Consider the following 19,870-nt stretch of genomic DNA (forward strand, 5'->3'; position numbering starts at 1 on the left):
ATGGCAACAATCACTGCTAAGTCTGATTCGGGCCGATCACTGGTGGAGCAGGTGAAGGGACCCACCTGCCTCCATGCATACCACCCACACTCCAACTTTCTTTATTGGCCAAGGACTTAGGGTCAGAACATAGCTAGCTACCCTGGGCCAGGCTCCAGGGAGGCAATGATCACAGGGGTTGGTGGTAAAAGAAAATCCCAAGAATCAGATCTCAACCAGCAGGGGGAGGAGAAGCCATTTCCACTGGAGATTTACGATCTCCTTCTCTCTCTCTTTCTCTCATGCACACACACACAGAAATCTATTATGAACCTGCTAAGTAAAAATCTAACTCCAGTTTAAGGATAAGAGGTTTAGTCCAGAAAATCCTCCTTTCTGAGGTGGTGTGGGGAGGATGTTATCTGTTCTCTATTTCCTATCAAATCGTTCTTTCCTTTTGGGGCCACAAACAGGACGATAACAATTCTTCTATCCAGGACCAGGCAGGAGACCGAGGTACGTGATGAGGCCCCACGCACCTCTGCCCAGCCGTCCAGCCCCTCGACACTCCTTTGCCCAGACTTTCTCTAACTTCTGACTTTGGCCACAGGTCACTCAGGACAGAGGCAGAGGGCAGGGCCCACCTGGCACCACCTCCTGCCTGGGAGGAAGTGGGGGACATGTGAGAGCAGAGGCTACCTGAGCCAGGACTCTGTCCCCAGGGGCCCAGCCTAAGCCATGCAGCCAAATCTCCATCGCCGCCTTGCCAGGGCTCACGCCAACACACACAGAGCACTCACCACAGGCGGGGAGGGGAGTAGACCTCAGGATTATGAGAACAGCTCCCTTAACCCCCACAGCCCCAAACGGTACCTGCCAAGGCCTTGATCCGGGACCTCTCAAAGAGCCTGGCTGAGCTGTTGTCATTATCCAGCTCATCGTCCGGGGCATCCCAGCGGGCATTGATCCGGCTGTATGGTGGCTGGTTGCCCAAATTTTCAACCTCCGTGGCCGATGTCATGTCAGCAGGCTCTCAGCAGCTACGCCTGCCTCAGTCTTCATGGAAGGGTCCCTAGGGGGGACAGCAATACAGTCAGAGGGTTAGCTCCCACCCCCTTGGACTTTTTCTCAGGGGAAACTTATTCGGAGCATCCGACAGGAGTAGATCCTTGCGGGAGCAGCACGCAGTGCCACCTGCCTGGCCATGCTTCCTACCCGGGGTCTTGGGGTCGTTGGTTATAAAATATTGCAGCAGCAGCAACAGTAACGGCGGCAGCGGTGGCGGGGACAGAGAGCTGCATGCAGCAAGGGTCGGGACGGCCAGCAGGTGGAGACGTCAGTCGCAGCAAGCCCGCTTCCTCCAAACTGCTGCCACCACAGGAGCACCAAGAGGGGCGGCTCTCCTGAGAGCCAGAGGCTGGCGGGGACGAGCTGGCAGGGAGGAGCAGCCGCACCCTGTGGACTGGGGCCAGGACCCAACCTGGGCAGGCGGTGGGAATACAGAAGGAGAGGGGAGAAGCTGGAGGTGGCTGAGTCCAACTCAACACGAATCAGTGGGGAGAGGGATGAATGTGAGCTTCAAAATGCCACTGGTGCCTTGACGCTGCACGGAGGGAAGTTCACTCCTCCCAGAGGCTGCCCAGGAGCCCTCCGAGTTCTTTCCCAGCAGCTAATGTTCAGAAAGCTGCCCTCTTGGTTGGTTTTGCCTTCTTTGAAGTGTGACCAGGTGCTTGGACAAGGTCTCCTGTTGAATCCCAGGACAGACCAAGGAGCCCAGACAAGCCTGCTGGCCCATCAAGGCTGTCAGCATGACGGTGGGGCGGTGCTGGTGAGGGGATCCCACAGATGGTGGGCTGTGTGTGTTCACCGATGCAGTGCACACGGGCATCAGAAGCACTGGGTCCTCAATCACCCATCATTTATTATGTTTGCTCATTCATTCATTCATCCATTCACTATTAATCCAAGTATGTACTAAGAACCAGCAAGGTGGCAGGCACGGTGCTAGGCGATTACGGGTAAGGCAGGAAGGTCCCTGTCCTTACGGAGCTTATACTCTGGCAGCAGAACAGATGATGAAATATGCAATTACAATACAGCGTGACGTGTGCCACCACTGGGAAGGAATGGGGAAGGTGGGGGACTCCCCGCAGTGGCTGGGTATCAGGGGGAGGGAAGGTTAAGCTGATTCCTAAAGGAAGCTTGGAGACATCCTGCGAAGGAACAGATGGAAAGGGACGAGTCTAAACAAAGGGAATAAAGAGCAGGTACAAAGTTCTGAAGGTGAGAAAGGACGTGGCAAGATTCAGGAACCTTATGATGTAACTGGAGGGTGAGGGCAGGGCTGGGGAGAAAAGTGGGGCAGGAGGCTAGGGACGCCGGGCTAGGTCCTGAATGTCCTGGACCTCTGGAAAAAGATGAGCTTCCCTTCAGCCTTAACTTCCTCACCTGCACCTGCCATTCAGTCATCTCCCAGGGAGCTTAAGGGACTCCAAGATCAAGTCTGTGAGAGGGAAAAGGGAGCCCATAAATTTCACTCCAAGAGAGCAAAGGCGGGGGGAGGCTGTGAGGCAGACAAATGACAAGGGCAACTAATGAGCTGTGAGGAAAACCACTCCCTCCACGAGCGTGTGCACACACACGCCACACACGCCCCCTCACATCTAACACAGACATGCTCCAATACACACAGCCAATTCACACATACCCCCCAAACATTCACACACACGTGCATTCACATCCAACAAACACACACACTCCAACACATCCAATACATACACACACCCTAACACACACGCACACTCGCCCACCCAAGCGGCAAGCGCTTGAAGAAGAAATGAAGCAGCTCACAATCCAAGCGTAGCTGCAGTGCTCTAGCCCTTATTTCTCAGACAGAATCACTTCAGACTCTTTTCCCAGTCTATGAATCAATCCCACCACATCCCTTTGAAGTAAGACAGGAGCCAGAATTATTCGCCCTGATGTCTCAAGGGAGAAAACCAAGACCTACTGTCGGGCAGGCCTCCCAAGGTCATGGAGGGAATTACGGCCGTGGCTGCAGCCCAGTTTGTCCCCCTTGACCAGGCAGATTTTAGGGAAGCAGTGGGGAGAGAACATGGCACAGGGAGCACATTCCCCAGCCTCCAGGGTCTGGCAAGGGTGTTTGCTACTCAGGGGAAGGGAAGTGAAGGTGGGGAAGGCAGTCATCACCCCAAACGCCCCACGATTGCCAGTCTGTGCCCAAGAACACCCTCATCCCTTTGGACAGCCTGTCGCCTTTCACAAATGGACACGCTGCTTCCAGGGCTGAGATCTCCCACTTCACTGGCTGGGGAAGGACTCCCCACTCCCCAGGCCTTTCCCCACTTCCCTGAAGCGGCTACCACTGGCTCTGGGCTCTGAGCGGGAGAGGGACTGCCAGGCTGACCACCTCCTGCTGGACTGCAGGCCGCTGCCAGACGCAGGAGGCGAAGTGAGATCAGATCCTGCGTGCGGGAGGTAACCAGACCCTGGCTCTCCTTCTTGACTTGGGCTATTTTTAAGAGTGGCCGAGAGAGGCCCAGGCCTGGGGCCGGGGGAGTGAGATTACCTTTGCCATGGCTCCGTAAATAGGTCTGCCCCAGAAAGATGAGCCTGAGCAGGCAGACAAGCAGGCCCGGCGTTCAAGACAAGATTGATGGCCCCGGGTGCAGAAGAGCAGCCACTCGACAGCAATTCATCCTGCTTAAAAACGCCATGTCTCCTGCGACCGCAGCTCAGAGGAGGCAGCAGCCAGGCAGCGGCTCTGCCAGGAACGTGAAAAAACACATAAGTGTGTCTAAATACACAATTCTAGGGTTTTTTGTTTGTTTGTTTGTTTTTAGAAGGGTCAGGTTCCTGAAGACAAACACCAAGGAAAGAAGATTCAGAAACTAAAGAAAGGCCCTCTTTCTCCTGTCCCCAGCTGTGCCCACCCCAGCAGCCTGCCCAGATGGCGCTCCATCAGAGCCAAGGGGTGGGGGGCGGGCCAGTGTGCTCAGCAGCAAGGGGAGAATCTTGGAGAACTGGGTATAAGAGGCAGCAGAGAAGAAAAGAAAACAGGAAAGCTACAGATGGTTACTCCAGGAAAACAAAACAAAAAACCCCAACAAAGCCTAAAACTAAATTCAACCCAGTGCTTTCCCAACGTCACCCGTGTCTATTTCCACTACGGTCATAACGTCCCTTCGAAGGCCTGGCCATAAAGAAACTACCATGACTGAAAAGAATATCATCTGTTGAGGGCTTACAGTGGGGCCACCTAACCAAATGGGGAGTCACGGAAATGACGTTTAAGTGGATACCTGAGGGGAACTTGGAGAGGAGGTGCTTCAGTCACGTTTTTAAGGATGTAGGTCATCTATGCATCCAGAGTGGCCCTCCATGAGCATGGAAGACAGCGAGCACATGGCTAATGTTAGACCCTAAACTGCACCTTGCGCCCCTGCCAGCAAACTCAGGAAAAAGGCGTAAGAAATAGTTCCTTGAGCCTCCACTCCCCAATTCACCCTCAAGCTCCCAAGAAGTCCTTCTTGTAACCCCCCAGACCCTTGTCAAAGTGTGGGTGGCTCTTCTCTGGTGTGTGCAGCTCCACGTCCAGGAAAGCCCACCTTCCCTCTCCATCTGCCTGCCTATCCAGCAGCTGAGCGGGCCCATCTCCAAATGCACAGCCCAGAGGCTCACCTTCACCCGGTGAGCTTCTGCCACCCCCAGACCCCAGGTTATACTCTGAGCAGGATGGGTCCCTAGAAGACCTGCCCACAGCTCAGTACTGGGAGCTCATCTGACCGCCCTGGGCACAGACGAGCAGACGGAGCACCTGCTTGGTAAGTGGATTTCACAATATCACTGACACAACCCCCAGTTCCACCCTGCCCACGTGTGCCAAGGAACCCACATGCTTCTGAGACCAGGTGGTAGGCCCTGGAATCTCAGCCTCATGTGCTATGTCCAGTTACTCCCTGGGCAGTTAGGAACCCAAGAAGTGGCTGCAGTGACAGCTCCTCTCTCGCCTGCAGGGTGCTGCCGGAGCCCCGGCTAGAACCACCCCCAGCCCTCCCTGTAGTGCTGAGCAGAAGAGGATGGATGCTCTTTTCTTCTTCTCCCCACCCCATCTCCTCTTCCCTGGGCCACAGGAATGCGAGAAGCAACAAAGCCCAAAGGTCTACTGTGGAGGGGGAAATGGGGAAATACAGGGTCCCAGGTGTGAGTGTTACAACAGCTTAGACATGGGCTTCCTTAAACAGGGAATTTAGACCCACTCTACCTTTATTTTCTCTCTAGCTGTGAGGTTTGACCCCTCGCCTGCTTTCATCCTTTTTTTTTTTTTTTTTGGTGAGGAAAATTCACCCTGAGCTAACATCTATTGCCAATCTTCCTCTATTTTTGCTTGAGGAAGATTAGCCCTGAGCTAACATCTGTGCCATCTTCCTCCCTTTATATGTGAGACACCACCACAGCATGGCTGATGAGTAGAGTAAGTCCGCACCTGGGATCCAAAGCCATGAACCCAGGCCAGAGAAGTGGAGTATGCAAAACTTTAACCACTGTGCCACAGGGTGCTTTCTATTTTGTGCTTCCCCCTTATGCTACTCCCACTCCGCTTTTAACATATTTTGGTACTATGGCAACCCAGTCAGGAGATTACATCCTAAAGTTTCCCTGGTAACTTTTCCACCAATGCATTTACCAAAAGGGAATATCCTTCGACTCCCTCCAATCATAATCTCATTGCACATTCACAGACACCTTAAAGAACAGTCAAATACAGAAACACACATACACACTAAAACAGCACGAGAACCAATGAGACGCCCCGAGCAGAGTACTCTAAATCTATCTCCAGTCCTAACATCCTTCCCGCCTCCAAGCTCTAGTCTGGCACCTTCATTTGTCTACCAGACATCTCCACCTAGAAAGTACAGTTCAGTCTCAGTATGACTAAGATGGAGCACACGGCTCCCAGGGCAGGAGAACAGGAGAGTTTCAGGACCATGGGGTGACCGGTGAGGCCCAGGCAAGCACACCACCTGTGGGGGACCTTTCCAGCAGATGGACAGCAGCACAGTGCCTGGACCAAGCTGCTTCCCCTCCCCAGAGCACACTCTGCTTTCCCACACTGCAGTTTCCATCTCAACTGGCCTGGCCACCAGTCCATCAGTGGCAGGGTGTGGTTTGGGGTTCTTAAAGTCTCAAGATTCCTGTCCATGGTTGCCACCATCAAGGATCCCCACACATTTGCAATATCCTAGTCATTGTAGTCCACTGCTTTTTGGTGAGGCCTTAGCTAGATCCTTCTGCTCCAGTTTTTGTCACCGGCCAGGGACTTTAGGCCCACATGTCACAACTTGTCCACCCTCATCATGGAAAAATCTCCTACTAAGAACTGGCTCCAGTTATGCTGCAGCTGTTGGAATGGGGGGAGAGGTCACAGCCCCAACGGCTCTTACAGGGATTTGGTTGGGGAACAGGTGCTGCTCAGCTCTGCCATAGTGATTGCCCCACTAGCCCTCTGTCTTCCCAGCATCTATCGTCCTACACAGAGGCAACTGTCCACTAGGAATGATTAAAGGAGACAGGAGGGATCATACTCTTAATATATGTAATTTTCGAAGATTATCCTCCATTGGGATTCTTGGGCTCAATATCTACATTTCCAGAAAGGTATTATAACTCAGTCCTACTTCTTACCTCTCCCAACTCACCTTTTCCAAGATAGCCACTGGTCTCCTCTCCCAGAATAAGTAATAATATGTGGTAGTTAAATTGAAAAGTTGAATGCCCAATTTCTCTTGTTCCATGAAGACTTTTCCAGAACACCCACAGTGACCTCTCTTTTCTCTGATGAAAACTGCCCAGGGAGAAAGTGAGGTCTCAATATTGGAAGTAGTCAAGAAAAGGTTGGTATAACTGATTTGAAATAATTGTTGAGCTATTTCTAACGAAGTAATTGATTCAGAAAAGATCATCAAAAAAATAAAAACATTAAATAAAACATAGATGGGGAACTATACAATGGTATCAATTTCCCAACACCTGAATGCAGAGATGAATCTTAGCATCACTACGAATAGGACAACCAGATACTGTGTTTCACCTAACATGATGCAAAATGATGGACAGCATGACCAATGGCATTCTTGCCAAAAAAACTGAACCTCAATCTGATCAAGTCTTTATGGCTAATTTCCTATTGACAGAAATTATAGGAGATCGAGAAACAAGTTAAATGACAATATGAGGAATCTGCAGATGACTGACTCCATTTTAACAAGTCAATGCATTAACACAAACAGACAAAAAAAAGGAGCAAAGACTAGGGACTGGTGTAGATCAAAAGAGACTTAGGAGATGTAATAACTGAAATGTAAAGTGTACCCTGTTTGGATCTTGAATCAAACAACTATCAAAACACATTTTTGAGACAACCAGGGATATCTGAGTTATAGACTCAATATTGGATGATAACCAGGAATTATAGTGAATTATGTTAGCTCTGCTAATGACATTGTGGTTATGTAAGAAAATGAACATATTTTTTAGAGATGCTGAAGAATGTAGTAGGGGGACATGACATGTTATCTGGGATTTGCTTCAGCAAAGTGGGGAGCAGTGAAGCAAGTGGGGAACCCCTAACAACAGTTGACTTGGGGTGATCCACACATGGGAGGCTCATGATACTAGTCTACTTTTGCATATGTTTGAAAATTTTTAAATATATTTTTTACGTATTTTTTTGTATATGTTTGAAATTTGTACAATAAAAATGCTAATTTGTTATTACAGTTAAGTTTTATCAATTTCATAAAAAATAGCCATATGCTCTGAGGACAGCTAGAACTCAGAATAGAAATCAACCCCTTACCATGGCCCTACTGCTTGGCATGCTCTGGCTTCTGCCTCCCCACACTTGCTACATGTAATCTGTGAGCCTCCTTCCAGTTTTGCAACTAGCCATTTCCTCCCCAGCTCAGACTGTTGTGCACGCTGTGCCCTCTGCCCAGGACACTTCCTGGAGCATCTCGCCTGTCTGCCTCCTTCTCATTCCTCAGGTCTCCTGAGATATCACTCTCCTATACACGGGGCTCAAAGTTTTCCCTGAGCACCCTATCTAAGATGGGTCCCTCCTTTGTCATCCTCACTCGGGGCACCCTACTTGATCCCTTCATAGCACTCACTATAATTCTAATTATTCATACATCTATTGGTTTACTTTTGTTTTTGCCTCTCCCTGCTTAGACCGTGGGCTCCTTGCAGGCAGCAGCCATGTCTGTTTTATTCATAATTGTATTCCAGTGCCTACTACTGTGCCTGGGACATATAGGTGCTCAATAAATATTATCCACCTCTCAGAGGCCTAACTCTGGAGCCTCTATAAACCTGTCGATCCCACCATATTCCTTGATCCCCATACTACTCACTCAGTTATGCCACTTATGTGTATCGAGTGCCTATTCAGTATTTACTCATCACCAAGGCCAGTCACATACCTGTGTAAAGTGTCTGTCATTCATCATTCTTTTATGTGGTAAAGCTTCCCTTCAGGCCCTTACCATTTCCCACCTGGATGTGTGTGACGGTCTGTCGGTCTGTCCGTGCTCAGCCTCTTCAATCCATCCTGCACAGCCCCCTCACAATGACACACCTCTACTGCGGGAGCTTTCAGTAACTCTCTCTCACACACAGTCCACTCCAGCCCTACACCATTTAGTGCTGAGTTCATACTGTCATGTGCTAACTCTGCTCCAACCAGGAGGGTCCACGTCCCCCACCCCCATCATTGTGTCATGTACCTCTACAGCTTTATTTCTGCCACATCCCATATACTGAAATTTTGGCATCTTTCCTCTCTCCTTGCAATTTAATACAATTTTTAAACATTTAGAAACACAAAAACAACGACAAAAAAACATATAGCATTGGAGATTGGATTGGTGGTTACCATAGGGGGAGGGGGGAGGGCAAAAGGGGTGATTAGGCTCACATGTGAGGGGATGGACTATAATTAGTTTTCGGGTGGTGAACATGATGTAATGTACACAGAATTCAAAATATGATGTTTATCCGAAAATAATAAAACCCCCCAAAAAAGAAAATAAAAATAAATAAATAAAATAAAATAAATAAGTCCTGGAATGTAATGTACAGCTTGGTGACTATAGTTAATAATACTGTGCTGTATATTTGAAAGTTGGTAATGGAGTAAATCTTAAACGTTCTCTTCAAAAGAAAAAAAACAAAACAAAACACAAAACATAACATTTCCCTAGAATCTGAACGAGGCCAGCTCTCCCCTCCTATCTAACCTCATGGATCCTCTACCACCTCTATGCCCAAGTGGAGGGCAGTGAGACGGGCTCAGGGAAGGCTGGTGATGATCCGTGCACTGACTCCCTTCTCAGCCCCACTCCCTTCCCTCAGTCTCGCTGCCTTGCCGGGTGAGGCCAGATCCTCACCGCCCTTCCTTATGCCCATCCCTCAAATCCTGGGAGGAAGATGACTCTTCAGCTTTTTCTCCCTCCCATCTTCATTTTAACATGCTCAAGTCTTTCTTATCCTAAATATAAAACTCCTCCTAGTCATCCTTTCACTCTTCCCTTTCAGAGCCAAACTTCTTGACAAAGTTGCCAAGGATATGAAGAGGTGATTTACAGAAGAGGAAACTGAAAAGGCTAAAACCCTATGAAGAGATACTCGGCCTCATTAGTTACCCAAGAAATGCAGATCAAAACAAGGGGACACCACAGGCCAACATTATCAAGCTGAGTAATGCAAGGTGTAGTTAGCGATGTGCAAGCAGGAACCTCATGCTCTGCTGGTGGGAGTGCGTACTGGCCCAGTTGTTCTGGAGGGCAGCCTGCCAGTACTCAGGCAGGTTATGTATCTGCAACTCCACTCCTGGGCAGAGAGACCAAAGAAATTCTCACACAGGTCTAAAAGGGGACATATGCAAGGATGTTCAGTGCAGCATGGACTGTGGTGGTGGGAGGTGGAGATAACCTGTGTGTCCATGCCTGGGGATGGACAGTAAAATGTAGGGAATGTACACATGGAGGACACATGGCAGCACTGGAAGATCTTAAGAACATAGTGCTTGATAAAATAGTTAAGAAATAGAATGAGCTCTATAATGCATCACTGACACAATTTTTAAATATCTGCATATAAAACAATATACATAAGAACATATACAAACAAAAGGAATTTAACTCTTAAACATATGAAAATGGTTGCCTCTAGGTGGAACGAGGGGAATGGAAAAGGAAAATAGAGACAAAAGGAAATCCATCAACCAACCAATCAGGAGAGTGGCCTTGTCTAGAAAATGATGACAATGAACTGAGAAGTATGATGACCTCAGCCCTCTGCTCCTAAGACAAAAAGATACAGTATATTTATCTATATTGATGAGACTTTCCTCATCCCATACCCAACTCACTCCTCAATTCACTGAAATCAGGCTTTGCCCATCACTTCATGAAACTCTTCTCGTCAAAAGTCACTGACACCTCCTTTCCTTGTTGCTTAAAACAACTGATGTTTTTCAGGTCTCATCTTGACTTCTCGGCAGCATTAAGCTCTGTTGGCCATTCCAAAATTTCCTGAAATCACTTCCTCTGTCTTCCAGGACATGCTCCTCTCTCAACTCTCTGGCCCTTCCTCCTTGGCCTGCTCTGTGGGCTACTCTCCCTTTCTCTGTCCTTTGAACAGTGATGTTCCCCAGAGTTCTCTCCTGGGCCTCCGCCACTTCCTCCTCTGTCTACACACTCTTCTTAGGCTATCTCCCTCACTCCCATGACTTGAATTACCATCTCATGCTAATGGCTTCCAAATCTATCTCCTCAACTCCCACCCAACTGCCTTCTGAACATCTACTGGAAGGCCCACAGGCCCGTCATATTCAACATGACCCCCAAGTGAATCTATCACCTTCCCTGTCCCAGTACTTCTTGTCATGTTCCCTGTCCACCAATATCCCAATGGCCGCAACCGAAATCTGGGGTTGTGCCCTACCCCTCTCCTCTCCTAGTCTTTCATCAGTTCAGTCCCCTCAGTGTCTCTCAAGTCTCTATTTTTCTATGTCTCCACTGCTCCCCATCACTTCTGGCCATCATTATCTCAAGTCTAGTGGTTTCCTGCTGATTTCTTTGTATCCTATTTGTCCTTTGCCCACCATCTCAACCCATCTCTATACCGTAGCCAGAAAGGTCATCTTAGAATAAAAATATGGTAATGTCACTTCCATACTTTTTTTTTTTTTAAGATTAGCACCTGAGCTTACGACTGTTGCCAATCTTTTTCTTTCTGCTTTTTTCTCCCCACATCCCCCCAGTATACAGCTGTATATTCCAGTTGTGGGTCCTTCTTTAGTTGTGGCATGTGGGACGCTGCCTCAATGTGGCCCGATGAGGGGCGCCATGTCCACGCCCAGGATCCGAACCAGTGAAACCCTGGGCTGCCAAAGCGGAGTGCGCAAACTTAACCACTCGGCCTTGGGGCTGGCCCTCACTTCCATACTTGAAGAGCTCTTCTCTATCTCAGAAAAAAAGTGGAAACCCAAAACAGAGCCTAATCAAAGCCCTTTCTACTCTATCTCCTAGATGAACACCATTTCCATCCAACCCTTCCTACTTCCCCAAAGCCACATTCCAGTCATAATGAACTCTATTCGGATCCCTGGCTCTCTCTGGACATGATCTTTGCACATGTTCTTCCCTCCACCCAGAGAACCCTCCCTCTCTTTCAGAATAATTTCTTGTCCTTCAGAACTCAGCTTAGCCTTCACTTCCTTCGAGAAACCTCCCCATCTCCTCACCATCCCCTGCAGCAGTGGGAGGTGAGAGGGTTTCTTTCAGGTTCCTGTCACACGCAGTGCTCATTTTCATCAAAGCACTTAGCCACATTATAGGATAATCATCGATTTCTCTCTCTTTCCCAATAAACTATAAGCTGCTTGAAGCCAGGGACATCCTTATTCATTCTTTTTGTCCCACTTGCCCAGCATAAATGCCAGGTGCATGAAATGGGGCTACAAAATGTTGAACAAATGGGTGAAGAGTGAGAAATGCAGAGCACTGCTCCTTCAGAGTATAAGAGCAGCTCCTGCAGGGGACACACTATTTGGAGGCCAATTTGGAGGTCAAGGTAGTGAGGGAGCTGGAAACATGGTGTGTGTAGGGCCATGGGTTCAGACTGGGCACTGGTGCCTGACATTATCACTGTTGCCCCTGCTGTCTCAACCACTTTCCTGCCGCCTCTTCCTCTTTGGCTGGACTGTGGTGGCATAAGGGATGGGCAGTGACAACAGGGCCCAAGCTCCTACGAATGTCTACAATCTCGAAACTTCTCAGAGTTGCTATGTTTCAATCCATGCCTCAATTTCCTCACCCAAAACACTGATGAAAGCAGCAGCTTCTCACCCAGAACTCTTCTAGACAGGGAAGTCCCACCCCACTCAGCTGAAAAGTCTTTTACAGTTTCTTTCTTGTGTCACAGAAATGTCAGTCATGGAATTGTTTCTCTCCATACATCTCTGCACACAAACGAAAAGAGCTATTTTAAAAGTTGAACCTATAAATAATATATAAGTTATGGGTGCCAATTTAGTTATTCATTCATGTCAGAGCTTTTAAAATAATTAAATTAAAATTAATCTTTTAAAAGTTGCTTGGGCCCATAATGACTCCTGAGGGAACAGGTGCTGGCTGGAGGATTTTCCCATCCTGGGCCAGGGCACAAGCCTGGCACAATGGGGCCGTCCTCTGGAGACAGACACAAAGTTGCCTGCAAGGGCAGCTCCAGTCTCGCAACAATAGCAAGTAGAGCCTCTTCAGGCCTGGCAGAGCCAGTTCCTGCCGTGCACAACCTCCCAGGCCTGCAGAGAGAGCACCTCTCAGCCGCTGGAGTCTATTCAGCCCCTTCCCCGGGCTTCGCTAATGCTGCTGGCTCATGCAGTCACTCTGCTGCCCAGAGTCCTCAGGAAAAATACTTGGCTCTTTATAGGACTGTGTGGCCAAACCCAAGGCTAGGAAGGGAACCTGGAATTTACTAAGACCTTTATGTATCTTGCCCCATTTAATACATAAACCACATTCATAAGCTGTTAGATGTTATTGTTATTACTGTTGTTATTATCATCACTGTTCCCATTCTGTCAAAACAGAAGACCTGGGTTGAAATCCTAACTTCTGTACTTAATAGCCTTGTGTTCTTCTATAAGTCACTCAACCACTCTGTACCTCAGTTTCCCCATCTGTAAAACAAGGGAAACACCCTGTGTTTCCATGGCAGTGACTGCTTGGGCTTAACAGTGTCTGAATTCTACTCTTTCTACACGCAGAGCTTGGAGACACTTCCAGTCACCCTGTGGGCAGGTGTAGCTGTGTGACTGAATGAGCAAAAGTGACGAGCACCACTTCAAGGTCTTAGTCATTAAAATCTTCCCCATAATTCTCTTATTCCTTCCCCTAAAACTCCTATAACCCAGAGGACGAGGCCGCAAGATGGAAGGAAGCTGATTTCCTGGATAAGTGTGGGGAGCAAAGCCTCGCCCTCCATTTACACCCATTTACTCATCTGTGATGTGAGCGAGAAATAAAATCAGATTTTCAACTTCTTTATTAGAGCAGCTAAGGTACCCTAATTAACATACCCACCACTTACCACATAAAGCTGTTGTACAGACTAAATGAAGTTATACGAAAATGATGTATAAACTGTACAGTACCATACAGTCCCAAGATATTGTTATTCACAGATAATATACAGTATCTCTCAGTATGAAGTTCGTGGTTCTGCTCAATATGCAAGTTCTCACAGTAAAAACGACAGTGTACAGTAGGTGGAGTCCCCTGTCATTACCCTACTGCCCTCTGCAACTCTCTTTCCCTTTCACCCCGCCTCAGGCAGCCACGCTCTCCCGACCTCCCCTGATGCCAGCTTCCCCTGTTGGTCTGAATGACCCAAGCACCACTCCTTCTTCAGACCTACCGTGCCAGCCCTACTTCCAAACAAAATTGACTTCAACAACCTAATTCCCTATGACTGTAAACTCCTTAAAGGGAAGGAGGCCATTGTCACTTCGGAGGTCCTCACACTGGTAAGTCCTCAATTGGTACATGTTAATTGGATGAAACCGATGCACCTACCTTCCCAAGGAGCCAGAGTCTCTCTCCTAGGGAACAAATCTTAATAAGGGCCTTATGGAAATATAATATCTTACTCAAAGGAGGGATATGAAAGAGGCAGTTTAGGAGCCAAACCAGGCCAACGGGTGAGAAGTGGTTGGTGAGACAGGCTACTCGGGCATGTTAAAATCATGCAAGGGAGGCAACCTCTTTTCACCTACAGAGAAAGCAAGTTGTGCCTAGAGAGTCCCTGAAAAGTGTAGACTTAACATACAACTTGAGCTAGAAGGCCAACCTGGTCAGGGAGGAGGAGCTGTCCAAGGTTAAAGAACATGGTGAAAAGGGTGTCAGAATGAAGCCCACATTTCCTGCCTTCTAGAGTTATGCTCAGACCTCTTAGCCTCACTGCTGGCCTAGCCATAACCAAGGTCTTTGATGAATCTGCCAACCCTGTTCTAGCATCTTGTATTTGATGACAGAATCAAGACAAGTATTCACAAGGAGGTTGGCACTGTTAATTAATTAATTCAACAAATTTTTATTGAACAATAACACCCCAAAAATCCATGAAATACTTAGGTATAAGTAGAATAAAATATGCGCAAAAACCACAGGCCAAAAACTACAAAACACTGATGAAAGAAATTAAAGATCTAAATAAATGGAAAGATATACCATGCCCATGGATTGGAAGATTCAGTATTGTTAAGATGTCAGTTTTCCTCAAACTGATCTATAAGCTTACTGCAATGCCAACCAAAATCCGCACAGAATGTTTTTTTAGAAATCAACAAGCTGATTTTAAAATTTATATGGTTAAGGCAGAGAAAATAGAACAGCAAAACTATTTGGAAAAGAAGAACAAAATGAAGGACTAACATTACCTGATTTCAAGATTTACCATAAAGTTACAGTCATCAAGATAGCCTCATATGGCAAAAGGTTGGACATATTTATCAACAGAACAGAATGAAGTCCAGAAATAGACTGACATATATATATGGTCAATTGATTTTCGACAAAGTTGCAAAAACAACTTGATTGAGAAAGAATAGTCCCTTCAACAAACAGTGCTGAACAACTGGACGTCACATGAAAAAGAAAATGAACCTTGACCCATACCTCACACCATATACAGAAATCAACTAGAAATGGATTATAGACCTAAAGGTAAAATCTGAAACTGTAAAACTTCTAGGAAAAAAATAGGAGAAAATCTTTGTGAAGTTGGGTTAAGCAAAATATTTTAGATACAACATCAAAAGTATGATCCATAAAAGATCAGGTATTACAAGAGAAAAATTTTATAAATTTAACCACCAAGAGTAAAAATTTCTGCTCTTCAAAAGACATTAAGAGAATGAAAATACAAGACGCAGACTGGAAGAAAATGTTTGCAAAACACATTATCTGATAAAGGACTTGTATACAGGATACATAAAGAACTCTCGAAACTCATTAACAAGAAAACAAAACCTCAATTAAAACTGAGCAAAAGATTTGTACACGGGCCGGCACCACGGCTGAGTGGTTAAGGTCGCATGCTCCACTTCGGCCACCCAGGGTTTCTCTGGTTCAGATCCTGGGTGCAGACATGGCACCACTGGTTAGGCCATGCTGAGGTGGCGTCCCACATACCACAACTAGAAAGACCCACAACTAAAATATACAACTATGTACTAGGGGGTTTTGGGGAGAAAATGCAGAAAAAAAATTAAAAAGAAGACTGGGAACAATTGTTAGCTCAGGTGCCAATCTTTAAAAAAAAAAGATTTGTACAGACGTTTCATCAAAAAAAAAGACATATGTATGGCAAATAAACACATGAAAAGATGCTCTATTTCTTTTGTCATTAAAGAAATGCAAATTAAAAACACAATGAAATACCACTACACACCTATTAGAATGGCTTTTTAGAAAACCTGAAAATAACAAGTGTTGGTCAGGATGCAAAGCAACCAGAAGTCTCAAACGTTGTTGGTGGGAATCCAAAATAGCACAGCCACTTTGGAAAAAAGTTTGGCAGTTTCTCATAAAATTAAATGCACACTTACCATAGGACCCAGTAATCCTACTCCTAAGTGTTTTTACCCTAGAGAAACGGAAACTTAGATTCACACAGAAACCTCTGTGCAAATGTTTATAGCAGCGTTATTCATAATGACCCAAAACTGGAAACAGCTGGTGAATAGATAAACCAACCACGGTACATCCACACAATGGAATACTACTCAGTGATAAAAAAAAGAAAGGACTGTTATACACTCAACACGAATGAGTCACAGACACACTAGGCAAAGTGAAAGAAGTTGGGCTCAAAAGGCTTATACTGCGTGATTCAATTGATGCGACATTCTGGAAAAGGCAAAACTATAAGGACAGAAAACAAATCAGTGGCTGCCAGGGGTTAGGGCTGGGAAAAGAGGCTGACAACAAAGGGGCCTGAGGGAATCATTGGGGGTGACTGTGGTGGTAGTTATACACTACATGCATTTGTCAAAACCTATAGAAATGTATACTGAAGGACAAGCCCCGTGGCCAAGTGGTTAAGTTCGCGCGCTCCGCTGCAGCGGCCCAGGGTTTCACCAGTTCAGATGCGGGGCGCGGACATAGCACTGCTCATCAGGCCATGCTGAGGAGGCATCCCACATGCCACAACTAGAAGGACCCACAACTAAAAATATACAACTATGTACCAGGGCACTTTGGGAAGAAAAAGGAGAAATAAAATCTTAAAAAAAAAAAAGGAAAAAAAGAAATGTACACTGAAAAGAGTGAATCTTACTGTATGTAAATTATACCTCACTACATCTGAAAACAAAACATTAGAACTAGGAACATAAACAAAAAGACTAAAACCAAATATTTATTGAGCACTTAGTATGTGGCAGGGCCATTGTTATGAACTACTCTGATAATAATGATGTAGAATTATTACAATTTATTTTAAAATAATGAGAGGGTTTTCTGGAGCAAGGTATTATAATGGAGGATATAAATATGGTATAGACATGGATTCTGCCCTCAGGTTGCCTAAGACACGGATATAAGTAATGACACAACAAGACAGAATTATGTAAGTGTCAAAAGAGAGGCATAAAGAAAATGCCATGGGATTTCATAGGCAGGAGAGAATACTGAAAGCTGGAGAAACCAGAGAAGTCTTCATGGAAGAGACGACATTTGAGTTGGGTGCTGATGATAGGGAGTGGTGATTTCATTGTCCATGTAAACGATGTTTATCAGAGATTTTTCTCATGCAGCTTCTCGTTGATCCTCCTAACAACCCTGCGAGACAGGTGAGGGAGGTACATCAAGCTCAGTTTCAGTTAAACAAACTAAGATTTAGCAATCAAGTTCCTTGCCCAACACGTGGGCGGCAAAGCCAAAGTTTGAACTCTCGTCTCAGAGTTCGGTCCATGCTCCGCTCCATGGTACACCCATCCAGAAGAAAAGCTCTTCTTTCTCATAAGACAGAGAGAGACTGTTGATGGCCCATTTCCACCTTAGGATCTCTTCAAGAGAATGGGCTACTTCTAGCATTTCTGGCCATTGAGAAGACCCCAAAAGGACAACAGGCTTGAGTCTTTCCCACATATGGAATGAGAGCCAGCAGAAATTTTTTTGTGGCATTTGTTTAAACTCACAGATTAAGGTCTCAAAGCATCTTTTATAAACATTAAAAAAGCAAAAGCCTTGAGAGTTACAAGGATAATGTTGACTGCCTCAAATGCACATTCATATACACAACCCTGACATTGTTTAAGATGCACCCCCGGATCTTGTAGGGCAAATTAGGAAAGCTGCACTCAGTCTTAGAGGGGATCAGCTCCCCAAAAGAACTCTGAGGCTATTCCAAGAAGCCTCCTTGTGACCTGAAGGAGAACACTTGTTCACACACCTCGCCTGGCCGAGCAGTGACCCACAGAGCCCTTTCTCCGTCATTCCTTCACAAGTCTGGGAGTTCATCTGGCACACACTTGCTGAGCTCTTGCTTTGGGGTCTGTCTACGTGCTAACCACTGGGTTTAATCACCTTTCTCTAGGGAAGAAACACGTTACCAGGGAGATATATGTGGCCTCTATGTTTTCTGCTATCTCCATGCTTTTTGCCCATTGCTAACTTAAAAAACAATGAAATAGTGCTGTTATGAACATCAATTTAATTAACCAAATATTTCCTGAATGGATACTATACATGTGCTCATAATGAGATGGTCCTTGTCCTCGAGGAGCTTTCCGTCAGGCAGGTAATTTAAACAACTGGAGAAACTGCTTTCTCCTTTCTGTGCTCCAGTTTTCTTACCTGGATAACAGGGAGTGAATTTCTCCAGCTATTAAGGTGCTATCATCAAATATTTATTGAGCGCTTACCCAGTGCCAGGCACTGGACTTTACAAACACCATCACGTCGAATCCTCAGAACCACCCTGTGAGGCAGCCACTCCCCATATTATAGGTGAGGAAACTAAGGCTCAGAGGGGCCAGGGATTTGCCCCAGTCCATCAACCAGTAAGCACCGGAGCCAGGATTCAAACCCAGGCCATCCAGCTCAGAACCCCTGCCCTAACCACTGTGATCACAGGCCTGCCTGACCCGAGCCCTCTGCAGGAAGGAATGTGGAGATCAAAGGAGCAGGCTGCTAATAAACAGTCTTTAAATCATCTGAGACAAATTCTTCCACACCAGGCAACAAGAACATCCAGATAGGCAACAGGAAAGAAAGATGATCCACATCGGAGGCCAGAGAGGCCCTCTAGGGTCACAGTTAATCCACACCCTGCCACTGCAGAGCACAAACACATCCAGCCCGCATCGGACCCACATTTCCTCTGACGACCCCCAAGCATCTTTCCTCCACACTGTCATGGACACAGAGAAGACAGGAAAGCAAGAGGGGGATCTCTCCCAGGACAAACGAGTGGCAGAGTCAGAAGGGAAATATTTGTGTCTAATCCCCAGCTCCCTCTTTAGTCCCACTCTATTTTTAGGGTCCCTCTTTAACACAGCACACATCTACCTATTTATAGAAGAAGGGAAACCCCAAGTGTGGAACTAGAAGAGGGCTTCTTGCAGAAGGCTTTCCAAGGTGCTGCAGTTTGATAACACTCTCCTCGTAACTGTTACAGAGCGCGGCAAATGTTATCATCTCAAAGCACCCAGGGCAAGGGTACCCCAGTTCTGAGCATTGTCAATGGCCTACCCAGAAGCTCCCAGCCCCATAGCAGGCAGCACCTCACCCTGTAATCAGGCGGAGCTGCTTGTGAAGTAACTGCTCCCACTTTGCCCTCTTCAAGAGGCCTGACCCCAGAGTTTGGCTGGAGCAAGGGGTGGCAGGAGTGGCCGAGCGCCTGCCGCTCCTGGGGAGGCATGTGTGCACGGCCAGGGCGGTGGACACACAAGCCAGGGTAGGTCATCTGAAAGGTGCGGGGAAGTGAGTGGCCATTGCTAAAATAGTCTGCAAGCAACTCCAAAAAGCTTGCCACACCTCAACGTACTCCTCCATTCAGCAAGGGCTTGAGCCAACTTCCAGAAACAAACAGAGGGTAGCACACAGAGGATTTAGTGCCAGAAATAGTAGACTAAGGTGACTCTGATCTGGGGAAGTGAACCAGGCAGTGTTACATGGTGGTTAGGGGAATCTGGAGGTAGAAGGGACTCTGAACTTAGCTACTCACCAGCTGTGTGGCCTGAGGCCACTTACTTAAACTCTTTAAGACTCTGCTTCCTTACCTATAAAGTGGAGTG

The 19,870-nt window shown here is 46.8% G+C and overlaps 1 protein-coding gene across 6 annotated transcripts in view; it reads right to left on the minus strand.

Annotated features, from left to right (window-relative positions):
* SPTB (spectrin beta, erythrocytic) overlaps nucleotides 1-19,870 on the minus strand; it is a 114,429-nt gene that overhangs the window by 61,173 nt on the left and 33,386 nt on the right. For 4 of the 6 annotated variants that reach the window (XM_023627911.2, XM_023627906.2, XM_070249546.1 and 1 more), the window contains one exon: nucleotides 853-1,051. In XM_023627911.2, the coding sequence (XP_023483679.1) occupies nucleotides 853-1,000 (148 nt within the window). In that variant the 5' untranslated portion in view covers nucleotides 1,001-1,051. Of the gene's footprint in view, nucleotides 1-852; nucleotides 1,052-3,568; nucleotides 3,764-6,701; nucleotides 6,721-19,870 lie in introns of those variants that run through there. The other 2 variants (XM_070249543.1, XM_070249545.1) reach the window with 2 other exon arrangements.

Source organism: Equus caballus, chromosome 24, assembly GCF_041296265.1.
Source record: "Equus caballus isolate H_3958 breed thoroughbred chromosome 24, TB-T2T, whole genome shotgun sequence".
Lineage (NCBI taxonomy): Eukaryota > Metazoa > Chordata > Mammalia > Perissodactyla > Equidae > Equus > Equus caballus.